This window comes from Stenella coeruleoalba, assembly GCF_951394435.1.
Source record: "Stenella coeruleoalba genome assembly, chromosome: 1".
NCBI classification, from domain to species: Eukaryota; Metazoa; Chordata; class Mammalia; order Artiodactyla; family Delphinidae; genus Stenella; species Stenella coeruleoalba.
In genome coordinates this window covers 17,358,802-17,373,113 of record NC_137169.1, presented here as the reverse complement: position 1 = coordinate 17,373,113, position 14,312 = coordinate 17,358,802, and the positions used below count along the sequence as shown (strand labels likewise).

General features: G+C 54.2%; 1 protein-coding gene across 2 annotated transcripts in view; it reads right to left on the bottom strand.

Moving 5' to 3' along the window:
* Positions 1–7,451: 7,451 nt before the first annotated feature.
* The window catches only part of EPHA8 (EPH receptor A8), a gene marked incomplete at its 5' end in the record, with an annotated part of 34,281 nt that continues 27,420 nt past the window's right edge, over positions 7,452–14,312 (bottom strand). The window contains 10 exons of one of the 2 annotated variants that reach the window (XM_079918670.1): positions 7,452–7,816; positions 7,955–8,128; positions 8,416–8,606; positions 8,693–8,842; positions 9,607–9,816; positions 10,387–10,448; positions 10,713–10,898; positions 11,098–11,262; positions 12,088–12,155; positions 13,139–13,250. In XM_079918670.1, coding sequence (XP_079774796.1) covers positions 7,702–7,816; positions 7,955–8,128; positions 8,416–8,606; positions 8,693–8,842; positions 9,607–9,816; positions 10,387–10,448; positions 10,713–10,898; positions 11,098–11,262; positions 12,088–12,155; positions 13,139–13,250 — 1,433 coding nt within the window. In that variant the 3' untranslated portion in view covers positions 7,452–7,701. The remainder of the gene's footprint in view (positions 7,817–7,954; positions 8,129–8,415; positions 8,607–8,692; positions 8,843–9,606; positions 9,817–10,386; positions 10,449–10,712; positions 10,899–11,097; positions 11,263–12,087; positions 12,156–13,138; positions 13,251–14,312) is intronic. The other variant, XM_079918671.1, reaches the window with a different exon arrangement.

Genomic DNA, 14,312 nt, shown 5'->3' with positions numbered 1-14,312 from the left:
GACCCTTCCCCAGCCACCGAGGGTGGGAGAGATGGAGGTGTCCTAATGAGGTGCCCGGGGAATTGGGAATGGAGTTTGAGAGGTGGTGGTCCACGGGCCTAGGCCATCATCCCCTAGGTGAAATGAGCGATAGAGGAAAAATGGTGAGGGGCCTTCCGTGGGGCTAGGATGCTAGCCTACCCCTTCCTGCTTCCAAAACCTCACCCATGCTCACCGACAGCCTCACCCTTGCACCATCCCAGAGATACCCAGCCACCTTCCTTCAGCTCTAGTGACCAACACCAGACACGACCCCTTGTATCTTACCCTCATATCATCTTCTAATCCTCATGACAAGCCTGTGTGGTGTGTATAGTATTTGACCCCACGTAATGGGCTCAGGGTCACATGGAAGGGAAGGATGAAGAAACTGATCCCAAGATAGGGCACTTACCCAGGGCCCCAGTAAGGGGTATTTGTCTGTGTCTCTCTCATTCACTGAATTCTGACCACGATCTAGCCCTGGGCTGAGCACTGGGGTTCTCTGGTTAAATAGGAACAGCTCTGGCCTTATTCAGTCCACAGGGAGTGGGGGGGGGATCTATCACAGTGTAATATAAGTGTTTTAATGGGAGGTCTGGGGGCCTGTGGGAGCTCAGAGAAGGGAGGCATCCATCCCTAAGTTAGGGAGAGGGGTACCAGAGGTTGGGATCTTCAGTAGGGGAGGAATTAACCAGAGGGGGAAGGAGAGGAAGAACATTTCTCTAGTGGAAAACATACATATTCCACAGCCATGGGAGAGGGCCGAGCATGTTTATGGACCTGCAGGTGTTTTCTTGCGGCTGTAGGGTCCTCTGTGGGTTTTCTGGGGAGTGGGCACAAGGAATGAGACAAGATACAGGGGTAGAGCCAGGTTAGAAACCTTTGCTTGGTGCCTTGGATCACCTCTTCCTACACCTCCTCTAACCCCCAGTCGTGCCGTCTGTTTTCCTCTCCCCATAAGCTCCCCCAGAGGGCTGGGAGGGTTTGGCCAGCTTTGCCCACACTCAGGGCCCAGAGGGTTATTCTTCCAGGGGGCTTCTGTTTCCTCAGGGGAGTCCAAGTAGAGCAAGGCTTGCTCCAAAGAGATGAGATACTAATGGTGAAAATTCAGGCATTGTATCTGATTAAAGTGTAAGGTGTTCATATGTCTGAGGATTTCCTTTTGATCATCAAACTGCTCCTCTGGGGAATTTTTTTCCCTTCTGCAGGTGGTCCTAGAATGGCGGTACCAAGATCCAGGAGGTAGAAGACAGTCCAAAGCTGCTTTGGGAAGCCTTCCTTTAATGCACGTTATGAAAAGTTAGGTCTGGGTTCAGACCCAGACTGTGCCTCTGATGCTGTGGGAACTTGGGTGAATCCTTTTCTCTCTCTGGGAAGGGCTGGGTTTCTTTATTTAAGAAACCTAGAGGGTGTGGAGAATGAACAATCTGGTTCCTCAAAGCCCTCTAATTCTATAATAAAACAAAGGAACTTATTCCAACATTCTATGATCCTATGATTTGGCTTCTATGCTTTCTCTAGCCTGTGAGCATCTTGAGGGCAAAAATTATCTTATATACTCCAGAATTCACAGATTCAAGGCAGGACCTATCACAGAAGAAGTGCTCAGTAAATATACATTCATTCATTCACTCATTCATTCATTCAACAAACACCTGTTACACACAAATGAGGGCCACAAGTGTGCTGTGTTAGGGCTAAAGCACTGAGTAGATTAGATGCCATGCTTGCTGTTTAGAATGTATTGAATGATGGGGGCCGAAAATAAGTAAATAGACCATGTATAACCTCAACAGGTTTTAAGGGCTATAAAAAAATAACATTGGGTAACATGGTAGAAAGTGACCCAGGAAGAAGCAGTCACTGTGGGGCTGAACATTTTGAAGACATGGAAGAGCGTCCCATGAAGGAGGAAGAGCTAATGCCAAGGCCTGGCACGTTCAAGAAGTAAAAAGAAGGGCGTGAGCGAGGGGAGGATGAGTGGAGGGAGGTGGGAGAGGCCAGCTGGAGCCGGTTGTGTTGGGTGTTTTAGGCCAGGTGAGGGTTTTAGATGTCATTATCAACTTGATAGAAAGCTTTTGGAGGGTTTTATAACTAGGGAGGTGGCATGATCTCTTTAAAATTTTTAAGATCCCTCTGGCCATCCGTGGAGAATGGATTATGGGGGCGAGAGAGGAAGCAGGTGGACCCATGAGGAGGCTCCCGCAGACCGCCAGGGGAGGGGAGTAGTGGTGGCTCAGACTTGGGGGCAAGTGGAGATACATGGTTAGGGTTAGAGTGCAGTTCGGAGAGAGCTGACAGGACCTGCTGATCTGTTGCTGCACAGCCAGCCCCCAGCCATTGGAGTCCAGCACCCTGGACAGCGCACTCCACTTCTCCGAAGGGCTGGTTCCGGTTTCTCCCGAGACGCTGAGATCCCTGAAAGCAGCCCTCATTACTTTCTAATTATAAAACATGTCAACATTCAGAAAAAATCAGAAAATAATGTGACAGACGGGTATGTGTCCACCAAGATTAAATGGGTTTTTAACATTTTACCATATTTGTTTCAGAGCCCTCTCTTTTTAAAAAAAGAAAATAACTGAAACCTATCAATACAGTTCAATACCCCCACCTCCTTGCCGTTATTCCCCAGATGTAACTGAGCTGAAGCTTGTGTTTATCTGTTCCAGACGTGTACTGTCTTCATCTAGTTATGCATGCAAAACCTGTAATTCTACTGTTACATAAATTTTAAAAGTTTATATAAATGGTATAGTACCGTACACATTCCTTCGTCATTTATTTTTTCACTCCATGTTTATGTTCTTGAGATTTACCTATACTGGGACATGTTGATCTAGTTTGTTCATTTTAACTGTGATAGATGATTTCACTATATTTATAAAGCAGCTTATTTTCCTGTTCTCCTGCTGAGAGGCAGTTAGGCTGCTCCTCATTTTTCTATCACATACTAAGGTGCAATGAATATCCTTGTCCATGTATCCTTTTTCATATGAGTTTCTCTAGGATGCATAGAAAACACTCTGGGTTCTCCACCCAGGTTCTTTGAACTGCAGGTGCACTCATCCTCCAGCTGCTGTGTGTTGGCTGCTAAGGGCTCACAGCTGCTCACAGCTTCTTGGGAATGTCCTCATCCAAGAAGTTATAAGTTGCCCCCCTGCATTGGGCAGCCCATAGCCAATGACTGATGGATATGGGGGGGGTGCAAAAGTCTGGCCCCGTTGCCTTAAGGCAGATTCGCTCTGCAATGTTATTAATCCTCCAGACCTCCCCACAGGATCAGATTGAAGCTAATCTCCAACTGAGAACCCACCATTACTTAACATTTCCTCCTACCTTATCTGCCTGCCTCTCTCTCTTCACATGAGAGCCCTCCCTCAATAAATCACCTGCACAAGAATCTCAGGCACTGCTTAGGGGACCTAACCTAGGACAGGCACACACTAAGGCAGAGCTGCTAGGTCTCATCTTAAAATTTACTGTTTCCAAATTTCTCTCCAAAGTAGTTGTACCAATTTACATTCCCACCAGCAGTTTATAAATATTGCTATTCCCCCCCACCACATTCATCAACACTAGTGTTATAGATTAATTTTGCCAATCAGATTGGTGTAATATGCTATCTAATTTTTGTTTTAATTTTCATTTCCATGCTTACTAGTGATGTTGAGAATCTTTTTCATATCTTTATTGGCCATTCAAATTTCTTCCTCTGTTATTTGTCTGTTTATAGCTTTTGTCCATTTTCCTATTGCTTTGGAATGTTTTGGTAAATTGATTCTTTGAAGTTGGAAAAAAAATTTTTTTTTTTAAATTTTGGAAACTAATTCTCTCTTGGTTGGTTGCACAGTTTACCAATATCTTCTCCCAGCCATGGCTTTAACAAATTTATTTTTTGTCATGTAGAAGTTTTTGATTTTAATGAAAGAAGATTTATCATCATTTCCCTTTATCATTTGTGCTTGTTGTGTCTTATTTTCTACTCTAAGATCGTAAAGTTATTTTCCTGTTTTCTTGTAAAAGCTTTATAGTCTGCTTTTTCACATTTAGGACTTTGATCAACCTGGAACTTACTTTGTGAGTGGTGTGAGCAGGAATCTACTTTTATCTTTTTCCATGGGGGTATTTAATTGTCCTAATATCACTCACTGACTACCCCTTGCCATGTTTCAAACATTCATATATATTTGGATCTGTTCCTAGACATTATTCTGTTCTTTTTATCTGTTTCTCTATTCCTGGGACTAAGTCAAATGATTTTAATTATTAAAGCTTTAGAGTAATTATTGAGATCTGGCAGGGTGCAGTTCCCTTCCTCTTCCTCTTATTTCTTCTTCAAAACTGTCTTAGCTATTCTCGGTTCTTTATTATTCCATCTACATTTTGGGATGACCTTGTCGAGTTGAAGAGAAAACCTCATTGCAAGTGTTACTGGGAATAAAATGTGTAGATTAAATTGGAAGCTACTAGTCAACTTTATAGCAGGGAGGCTTCCCATCCACCAGCATGATTTGTTTCTCCTGTGGCTGTTATTCTTTATCTCCTCTGCATTCCATCCTTGCACAGGGCGCTGCCTAGGAAATGAATCTCCAAACCTTCTCATCCTCCAGTGCCCAGCTGAATTCTCTCTCCTCCAGGAAGTCCTTGCCCTCCAGGCTCAATCTCCCCCACACTCCTCCTCTAACCTCCTTTAACCCCTCTGCATGCACCATTTTCTGGACACTTAGCCCCCTGGATCCAATTGAGGGAACCATTTTTGTGCGCTCTGTACCTCCGCCTAGAGTTCCGCTTTGTATCCCCAGTGGCACACACTACATAGTAGGTGCTCTGTAGGTCCTACCGAGATGGTTGGTCCTTAGGGAAGAGAAGTTATGTAATAACAGGTTCTTCCTCATAGGAGACAGCTGGTTCCGAGGGGTGGCGCCTAGATCGGAGTTTAGAGTTCCAGGGGGAAACACATCTGGCTTGAGCTCAGGCAGATCTAGCTTACATGATGGTTCCGCCACGTGGGACATTGGCCTGAGCATGATTATTAGTGAGATTGTAGGAAACACATTAAATGTGTTTTCTCCATGGTCCCCCTTTCCCAAATTGAGGGAGAGGCAGGAAAGAAGACACTTCCCTCAGCTGGAGGGGCTACTGGAGATCATTTACTTGTTCATCAGCAAGACCCCAGGGGTATCTTCCCCAAAGGTCTGAGCCATTGACTCAAATGGACACAGTTGGGCTCTGCTGCCACCACCCTCTCTCCTGCTGCTGTCCCCTTTCTCTGGGAGCAGAGTTGGGTCCTCTGCCTCTTGATGTAACTATGGAAGCTGCTTGCATCCTGTCTTCCCTTCCCTGCCCCATAGGACCCAGGTCTTTCAATGGGCCCCTTGTTCCCAGGGAAGCTGTCCCATGAGACGCTCTTTTCTATGCATTCCTCCTCCAGGGCTGTCCTTCTTCCCCAAGAGAACGCGAGGCAAGGGCGATGCCCAGCTACAAGGGATTGAGCTCCAGTGTTAAGCACCATCTGTACCTCACAGAAGAAAGAACTGGGGTCCCATGGGGGTGCTTCCTAGCAAAGCATGAGCTTTGGAGTTGGACAAAACCTGGGTTCCGATTCAGACCCCCCAAAACTGACTTTAGGCAAGTTATAAGACTCAGCCTCCTCTTACACAAAATGGGCACATGAATCCTACCTCCTAGGATAGATGAGAAGACCAGAGAGGGGAAAAAGTATGTATGGGATGCATACAGTAGGTGCACAGCATAAGGTTGGTCCTTCCTTACCAGGAGAGGTCAAGGTTGTAGGAATGGGAAAAAACGGGGGCCACAGGCAAAGATGAGGCAGAATTTATTCTCAATGTGGGTAAGTACAAGATTCAGGATGGAGACCACAGAGAGGCGGATCCCTGGGACTGTGAGGGGCACCTCACACTGGGGGCAGGGACCACACTTTCCCAAGTGCCAGGCCCACTCTGTTCCCCCTGGCTGTGAGGATACAGAGCCCAGGAACTGGGTGAGAGTGGGGTGGGGGTGGGAGGAAGACAGGGTCCTCCCCGGATCGTGTCCTGACCATGTTTCCGACTTCCATAGGAAGGAAGAACAGCTCGGCTATATAGTAATATAATATATAGAGGTGTAGAGAGCTGGCCGCGGCACCTGGGCGGGGCTGAGACTCCCCGAATTATTGCAGGAGGGAGAGGGGGCTCAGTGCTGGTGTCTCCGTGGAACAGCTGTGCTGGCTACTGGGAGGGCTGGGCAGGGGGCGGGGCTGAGCTTGCCCCTCCCTCGGGGCCGGCAGGGGTAACCCGGCATCCTGCCCAGTGGGGTCCCTTGGGCCCCCGCCAGCTTCCCCTGGGATGGGGCTTTCTCACCCTGGGTGCTTCTTATGTGCTTTGAAGACCATTTTTGCATTGTCAGGAGTGAGGAAAAAATATTCTGACATGGTAGAAAAAGATATTTACATACCCTGGTGGGCCGTTAGAGGGAGGGTCAACTCTGAGTGGGGGGCGATTTCCTCCTCTGTGCGGGAGGACGTGGGGAAAAAGCCCCGGGAAGAGGCTCAGCTCTGAAACTTCGCTGCATGTGACCTTGGACAAGGCACACTCCCTTGGTCCGCCCGGAAGGTGCAGGAGGGGTGGACTTGGGGCTGAAAAACCAGGATGTTATGGTCCTTGTTCCTAGGGGTGGGTCTGGGGGGCAGGCCAGGGCTGAGCAGTGAGGTTGGCAGAGGGACTTGCAAGTGAGGAGCCCTAGGCTGTGCAGGGGCATCAGAGACTAGAAGGAAGTTGGTGGGCCCTGGCCCCAGGTCAGGTAGCCAAGTTCAGCTGAGGGCATCTCACGTACCCTGTGTTGATGCCTACACAGAAGGTGGCCAGAGGGGCTGGCCGGGAACCCTGTTTTCCTGTTGAAGCAGTGGTGGGAGCCAGGTGGAGGATGCAGGTGGCCCCCCACCAGCTAGAGGGAGGGCTCAGACCTGAGATAGAGCCGGGGGTGGGCTCACCTGGGCGGAGACAAGGGTGGGCCTGGTGCTGGTGTGGTTTGGAAGTAGCCCCTGGCTCCAGCCTCCAGGCTTGGGGGGAGCTTCTCCCCAGTCCCTGTGGGTGCTGGGACCTGGGCCCACAGCTGATGGGCAGCGTCACACCGAGTTCCCTGCTCACGCATCCTCACGCTGTGACACGCATCCTCATTCATGACATGCCATCCACAGTCACACACACGTGCCCCCAGCATTAACGAATAAGCACACTCACCATAACTGGCACACATCCATGGGGGACCTCGTGGGTGGACACACACACACATGATCACACGTGTTCACAAGGGCTCCTGTGACCTCGTGAGAACACACCCCTACAGCATGTGAGTGCGTGCACACAGGCACCCTCACACACACGCGCACACACACAGAGGCAGGTGAGCGACATCGCCGTTGGGCTCAGTGGCATTGAGGCTCCAGCCTCTGGGAAAGAGAAGGCCCTCTGCCCTGGGGGCAGGTGTCCCCTCCCTCCTGGGCACCAAAGGTCCCTTCCCAGGTGGCCTGACCCCAGATAACTCCAGGTCTTGTGGTGGAGTCCTTGGCCTCCCTGGCACCTGAGGGGGAGGCAGTCAAGGAGGAGGGACAGAGGCCTGGGGTGGCCAACCCTGCGAGTCCTCTGACGGCTGGCATGACCCGGGCCTGGCTCGGTTTGGTCAGAGGTGCCGGTGGGGCCCCTGCGTGCTGGTCAGCTGGGCCCTCATGGTCTCGATGCTGCCCAGGATCTTCTTCTGGTGGCCCATGAGGGTGATGCCCAGGGCACGCACATCCCTGTAAAGGAAGGCGGTGCTGACCTGGGAGTCTGGGAGCTGTGGAGACGGGGACACACCCATCCCTGGAGCTGCCATCCTCAGCGGCTCCACCTCTGGCCTCTCCCCCTGCTCCCGTCCCCAGGGGCCCACCACTTACTGAGCATTCATACGTAGCACCATGCCCAGAGAGGAGTAACCCCCAGCAGCGAAGTGGTCCCGGTAGCGGCCCATGCGGATGGAGTCCAGCCAGTCCCCCACGGTGAGGCCCCCGCCGCCACCCCCGCCCCCGCGGAGGTCAAAGCAGCTCCGGGCAAAGGCGGGGGGCGGGCACCTGAGGCACAGGGGCCCTTGGTAAGTGGTCTGCCAGGAGACACTGGCGCCAGCCACTCAGGCTCCATCTAGGCTCAGCAGTGGCAAGGAGGGTCTGAAGGGTTAGACCACAGGCTTGGAAGTAGAGCTCTGAACAGGGGTCAGAGGCCCAGGCTGGGTCTGGTCCAGGGGTCAGGGCAGAGCCATCCCAAGGCCTGGACTAAGTCTGGGCCTTGTCTAGGGCAAGCGGGGAGGGCAGCTGGGGCAGGCGGAGCTGGGGTGGGCGGAGCTGGGGTGGGCGCCAGGCACCTGTTGACAGTGGCCGTGGCCCTGAGACTCTCAGGGCTGCGGATCAGCGTGTCCAGGACGCTGACGATCTGGGAGAAGCGAGGCCGCTGGGCCCGGTCCTTGTGCCAGCAGTCAAGCATGAGCTGGTGCAGGGCGCGGGGGCAGCCCATGGGCGCGGGCAGGCGGTACCCCTCCTCCACGGAGCTGATGACCTGTGGGGGGAACACGGCAATGGGCTGGAGCGGCCCTTCCCTCCGAGGCCCCGGCCGCCTCTGCCCAGCCAGGCTCCGGCACTCACGTCCCGGTTGGTCATGTTCCAGTAGGGCCGCTCCCCGTAGGCAAGCACCTCCCACATGACCACCCCAAAACTCCACACGTCGCTGGCCGAGGAGAAGGTCCGGAAGGCGATGGCCTCGGGGGCCGTCCAGCGGATCGGGATCTTCCCTCCCTGCGACGGACACACGAGTGTTGAGAGCTTCTCCCCAGCTCGTCAGGGAGCTGAAGGCAGGGATCTGGGCTGGGAAACTCGAAGGCTGGCTGGAGAGACACGGCCTCCACCTTCCAAGAGCACCTGTTCTGATGGGGGAGACCTGCACATGGAGCTGGTGTGGAGACTGAACAAAAGACAGTGGGTGGAGGGCCTGGCACCCAGTAGATGCTCGGTAAGTATCAGTCAACAGGTTGATGCCTGAACAAGTGATGAAGCTCGGAGAACGTGGTCTAGTAATTTTCTAGCTCCCCTGGAGGGGTTTTTTTTGGTCACAAAATCCTTTCTCTAAGTGAAACCTTATTTGGAGTCTCAGTGGGCGAGATCCTAAGGGAAGGTCCTGACAGAGGCAGGGGTGGAGGCCCTCCACCCTTAAGGCAGCCCCTAAAGCACTGCTAGAGAAGCCCAAATCCCCCCAGAACACATTTTGAAAATGCTGGGTTTTAGTCAAACGTTAGAGACAGACGTGGAGTGGAGGCGATTCAGAGAGATGCCAACTCTCCCCAAAAATCCTAGTGAGTGAGTGATGGGGGGACCGGCCCTGGTATCTCCGCAAGCCAGTTAGTGACAGAGCAGAGGTGGGAAAGCTTTGGTGCAAACTGAGGTGCAGAGAAGAGGTAGGACTCGCCCCAGGTTGAAGGCAACCCTGAAACGTCCAACTTCCCTAATGACACGTGGGGGGCTCCATCCCAGGGCCTGCTGGAAAGGGGGTGTGGGCTACGCACCGTGGTGGTGTAGGCGGCGTCGGGGTCATCCTCCAGCACCCGCGAGAGCCCGAAGTCAGACACCTTGCAGACCAGGTTGCCATCGACCAGGACGTTGCGGGCAGCCAGGTCGCGGTGGACATAGCCCAGGTCCGAGAGGTAGCGCATGCCGGCGCCCACTCCTCTGAGCATGCCCACCAGCTGCATGATGGTGAACTGCCCATCGTGAGTCTGCAGGGGGACGTGGCTTGGGCTTCAGGAAGGCTCTTTGCAGTTTACAAAGTGCCTCACTGCTTAGGAAGCATATTGCTGTTTAAGGTTTGTTCTCACGTCTCATTTACACTCACAGCAACCCTGAGAGGTACGTAGGGTGGCAGTGACTGGTCATCCACTTTGCAGAAGGAGAAATGGAGGCCCAGAGAGGTTTCGCCCTGTGCCTAAGAGTACCCAGCAGATGAACAGCACGGCGAGGGCTGGGCATCTAGGGATTTCCACCACCACCCGCCATGCCTCCCAGCTGACTGAGGCCCTGGGTCCCCACAGAGGCACCCCTCTTAGCCTGTGTGCAGGACAGGGCAGCAGGACCCGTGCAGCAGAGGGACTTCCACGTGATGGGGGGCTGAAAGGCAGTTTGATGGGCTGACCTTTAAGACCCCTCCCCACACCTGGCTCGCCTTCCCCAGGTCTGTTGGGTCCAAGCTCTGGGGAGGAGGGGGTATCTGGAGGTCTCTCATTATCTCCCACCACCCAGACTGAACTTCCCTCCCCCGGCCCAGGTGAAAGGAGTGGCGGGGCACGCACCCTCAGGAAGGTGTCCAGAGAGCCGTTCTCCATGTACTCGGTCACGATCATTGCCAGCTGGCCTGGGGACGGCGCCGGGGAGGAGGTGGCTCTTGGTGGGGGGATCAGGAACATGCCCCCCCGCCCCCGCTATGAGCTGCCAGGAGCTGGGCCAGCACCCAGGGCCCCAGGGAACGTAGGGTTTCCACTGGGGTTCCAGGCTCTGGGCCCCCTTCCGTGCCAGGTCATCTGGGGATCTGAGCCAGGGGGATGGGGCAGGGCAGGGTGGTCTGGGGATGCAGCAGAAGGGGCCCTGCAGGGTGAGGCTGCTGTCGCCTGGCACCTACCACGGGTGACGACACCTTCAAGGCGGATGATATTGGGGTGGTCAAACTGGCCCATGATGGATGCCTCGCTCAGAAAGTCCCGCCGCTGCCTCTCCGTGTAGCCGGCTTTGAGGGCCTTGATGGCCACGGGCATGTCCCGCTGCCCCGGCACCTGCAGATGCCCGTAGCAGACTTCCCCGGACTCTCCTGTGAACCCAGGTGGGGCAGGCAGGGGGTGGGCGGTGGGACCTTCCTCCCCTCACCCCAGACTCTGCACTCTCCCAGCCCCACACACCCGAGTGTCTGGCCATGCCGGGCATCTTGGTTCCCCCGTCCCTCTGCACTGGGTGTCCCTCCCCTGGGCACCCCCTGTGATGTCCCCACACTCACAATCCCTGAAGCTCACCGGAGCCAATGATCTTCTCAATGTGGATTCTAGAGGCCTCGATCTCGCGGGTGAAACCGCGGCCCGCCCGGCCCGGCTCCTCGTAGGTGTGGGGTTCTGCATAGAACTGGGGCTCTGGGATCTTCCCCGGAGGGTGGTGCAGGGGCAGGAAGACGGGTGGAGGCGCTGAGGGGCCAGGAGAGAAGGGCCATCGGTGGGCTCCATGAGGACATTCTCTCCCAGCATTCCCTGGGCCTGGGACGGGACTGGTGGTGGAGTGAGAAGTGTCTCCGGGAATCCCAGGATGTGGTGGCAAACAGGTGCCCAATAAGTGCTTGCCACGTGTAAGCAGGGCCTCTGTGGAGTAGCTCTGAGCTCTCTAGGGGACTTTGGGATTTCTCGTGAGTTGTGAGCCTGTCTGTCATTTTTCTGGGGTTACTTTTAGGGTCCTTAAGACCTTCCTCAATTGTCCTAGGGTAGGAATGTGACCAAAAAAGGTCACATCACAGTGCCAACTCAGACTGATGGAAAGCGGGTCTCTAGAAGACTGTGTTAAGAAGGATTCTGAGACCGCATTCAGGCTCCACGGGAATCAGTACCATGATTGATTCTGCCGTGGGCAAAGAAGTGGGGCACTGAGGTAGGCATCCCCATATTTGCCCTGTTTTCTGAGGTTTCTGCAGGGTCCTGAAAAAGTTCTTTGTAGCAGGGGTTCTTGTCCAAGAGTATATGACCCCCCCAAAGGTGTATGTGAAATTGTGCGTGAATGCCAATATCTGTGCATTTGCCTGGGGAGAGAGAGGGTCCGTAGCATCCTCTTCAAACCCAGGCAAGTTGCACAGCACTGCACCTTGGGGTCTCAGGTCTCTGTGACAGCCTGCCGTCTCTCTCTGGGGCTCTAGTCTTTTCTGTGGGCGCCTTTCCCCTTCCCACCTGCGCCACCCCCAAACCAGCACTGGGTCCTACTGTGACCTCCGCTTTTGCATTCAGATCCCTGGGCCCTGCACTCACCCTGCCCGTTCTGATAGTGCATCTTCTCCTCGTCCGAGTGCTGGAAGGCCTTGCTGTAGCCGCAGTGCCTGTGGAGGGTGGACTGTCCCTGGTTTCAGCCCTGACCCCGTTCAGGAACACGTCCAAACTCCTCCCTTCTACCCCCCTTCCCCTTTCAGGTCAGCTTCTGCCACCCCAGTCCCTGCCCCTGCAGGGGGGCAGTCCCAACCTCAGGCTCTCAACCCAGCTGAACTGTGACACTTATAAACACCATATAATTTACAAAATCAAGTCCACTTGGCCCTCACGGCAAAGTCCATGGCATTGTTAGCTCAATTTTACACGAAAGCACCCCGGGTAGAGGGGCTGGGAGATGAGGCTTCTGAGGCCAGCTCCGCCGTGTGACCTTGGCAAGCGCCTTCCCTTCCCTGGACCTCAGTTTCTCCATCTACGGATGCTCTTTCCAATCCTCGCTGAGTGGGACCCTAAGCCCGCACCACCTTCCTCTGGAACAGAGTGGGAGGGGGAGAGTAACTAAGGGCACGGTCTTTAGTTTTAACAGACCTGGGTCCTGTCCCACTTCTGACACCTCTTAGTCGGTGGGCTGGTTTAGGGGTGCTGTGTGTCTGACACACATCCGAGTGGAGATGGGGCTGGGCAGCTGGGCCTCAGGAGGAAGGCCTGTGCTGGGGGCACACCTGGGGCATGTCAGCGCGAAGACAGAATTCAAAGCCGTGGGCCCTGATAAGGTTACTCGGGAGAGCTGGAGCTGGGTAAGTAGGAAAGAGAAAAGGGTCCCAGACCAGCCTGGGGCCCTCCTGCTTTCAGGAACTTGTGCAGAGAAGGGGCTGGAGGAGATGGAAGACAGGCCAGACAGGTGGATGGAAAGTGGGGGGTGAGCCGGACATGGAAGGCAAGAGAAAAGCGTCCCAAGAAGGAGGAAGGAAGAACAGGTATATCTGTCAGTGAGCCCAGGCACAGGGGATCACTGGCTCAGCAGGGCTGGGGACAGGCAGGAGACACAGTGCTCCAGGGGAGGGGGTTGGGGTGGCCAGGGGCCAGGACCACCCACCTCTTCTTGCAGATGACCAGGAGAAGCAGCACGACCAGGCCAGTGATGAGTGTCAGGCAGATCCAGACGATGGTCCGGGTGTCGTAGCGGGGACCTGTGGGGGGAAAGCAGGCTAGGGGGCCAGCCACTCAGCCCTGGCCTCAGGGCCAGAGGTCTGGCGGCCTTCCCGGGGCCCGGCGGCAGCCTCCTCAGCTGTGAGCCAGCCCAGAGCTGGGGCGCAGGCCGCATCCTCCTCTGCCCCACCCTCCCCTCTACAAGTCTCCCCTTCAATATCCTGCTTTCCAACCTGGTGCCACCACTTCCTGGGACTGTGTAACCTGGGCAGAGTCACTAGACTTCTCTGAGCCTTAGCTTTCTCACCTGTAGTGTGAGTCCAGAAACGCCTGTCCTGCCCGTTACTGTAACAGCGACAAAGCTGAATATACCGAGAGCTGCACATTCCAGCCAGTAACCCACATCCCTTCCAGGGATAACCCAGTATTATCGTGAGTTGTCAGATGAGAAAACCGAGGCCCAGAGAACTCAAGGAACTTACTCAAGGACACACAGCAAATGGGATGGAGCCGGGCAGGATTCCTACCCGGGCGGTCTCAACATGGTATCAGACCTAAGAGCACTTGAGACACACAAGTGCCAAGGGGGTGCCAGGTTGAGGAAGGTCATCAAGTCAGCCTTGAACCATCTGTCTTAGCACTGCCCCCCTGGAGGGTGCTGAGTATAGGAGAAGACCCCAACTGGCTGGAGATGGGGGCAGGGGGATCCCAAGCTTCAATGTGCCTCAGAATCACCCTGAAGGTATGATCAACCCAAAATTTCTGGGCCCCCAGCGCCAGGGTTTCTGCTTCCGAAGGTCTGGGGTGGGGCCTGAGAATCAGCATTTCTGATAACTCCCAGGGGCTGCAGCTGCTGCTGGTCCTGGACTACACTGTGGGAACCGCTGTTCTGGAGGCAGGGGGTGCAGGGCAGGATGATACTGGGGAAGGGCACAGAGTTTGTCCCCAAGCTGACCAGGTTCAAGTCTTGCTCTGCTGGGTAACCTTGGGCAAATCGCTTTACTGCTCTGACCCTCATTTTCCTCACCTGTAAAATGGGGATGTAGATATTGCCAACTCACTAGAGGGTCTCTGGGACGATTATAAGGTAGTCCTGCTAGCAAAGGGCACCATGATGCCTG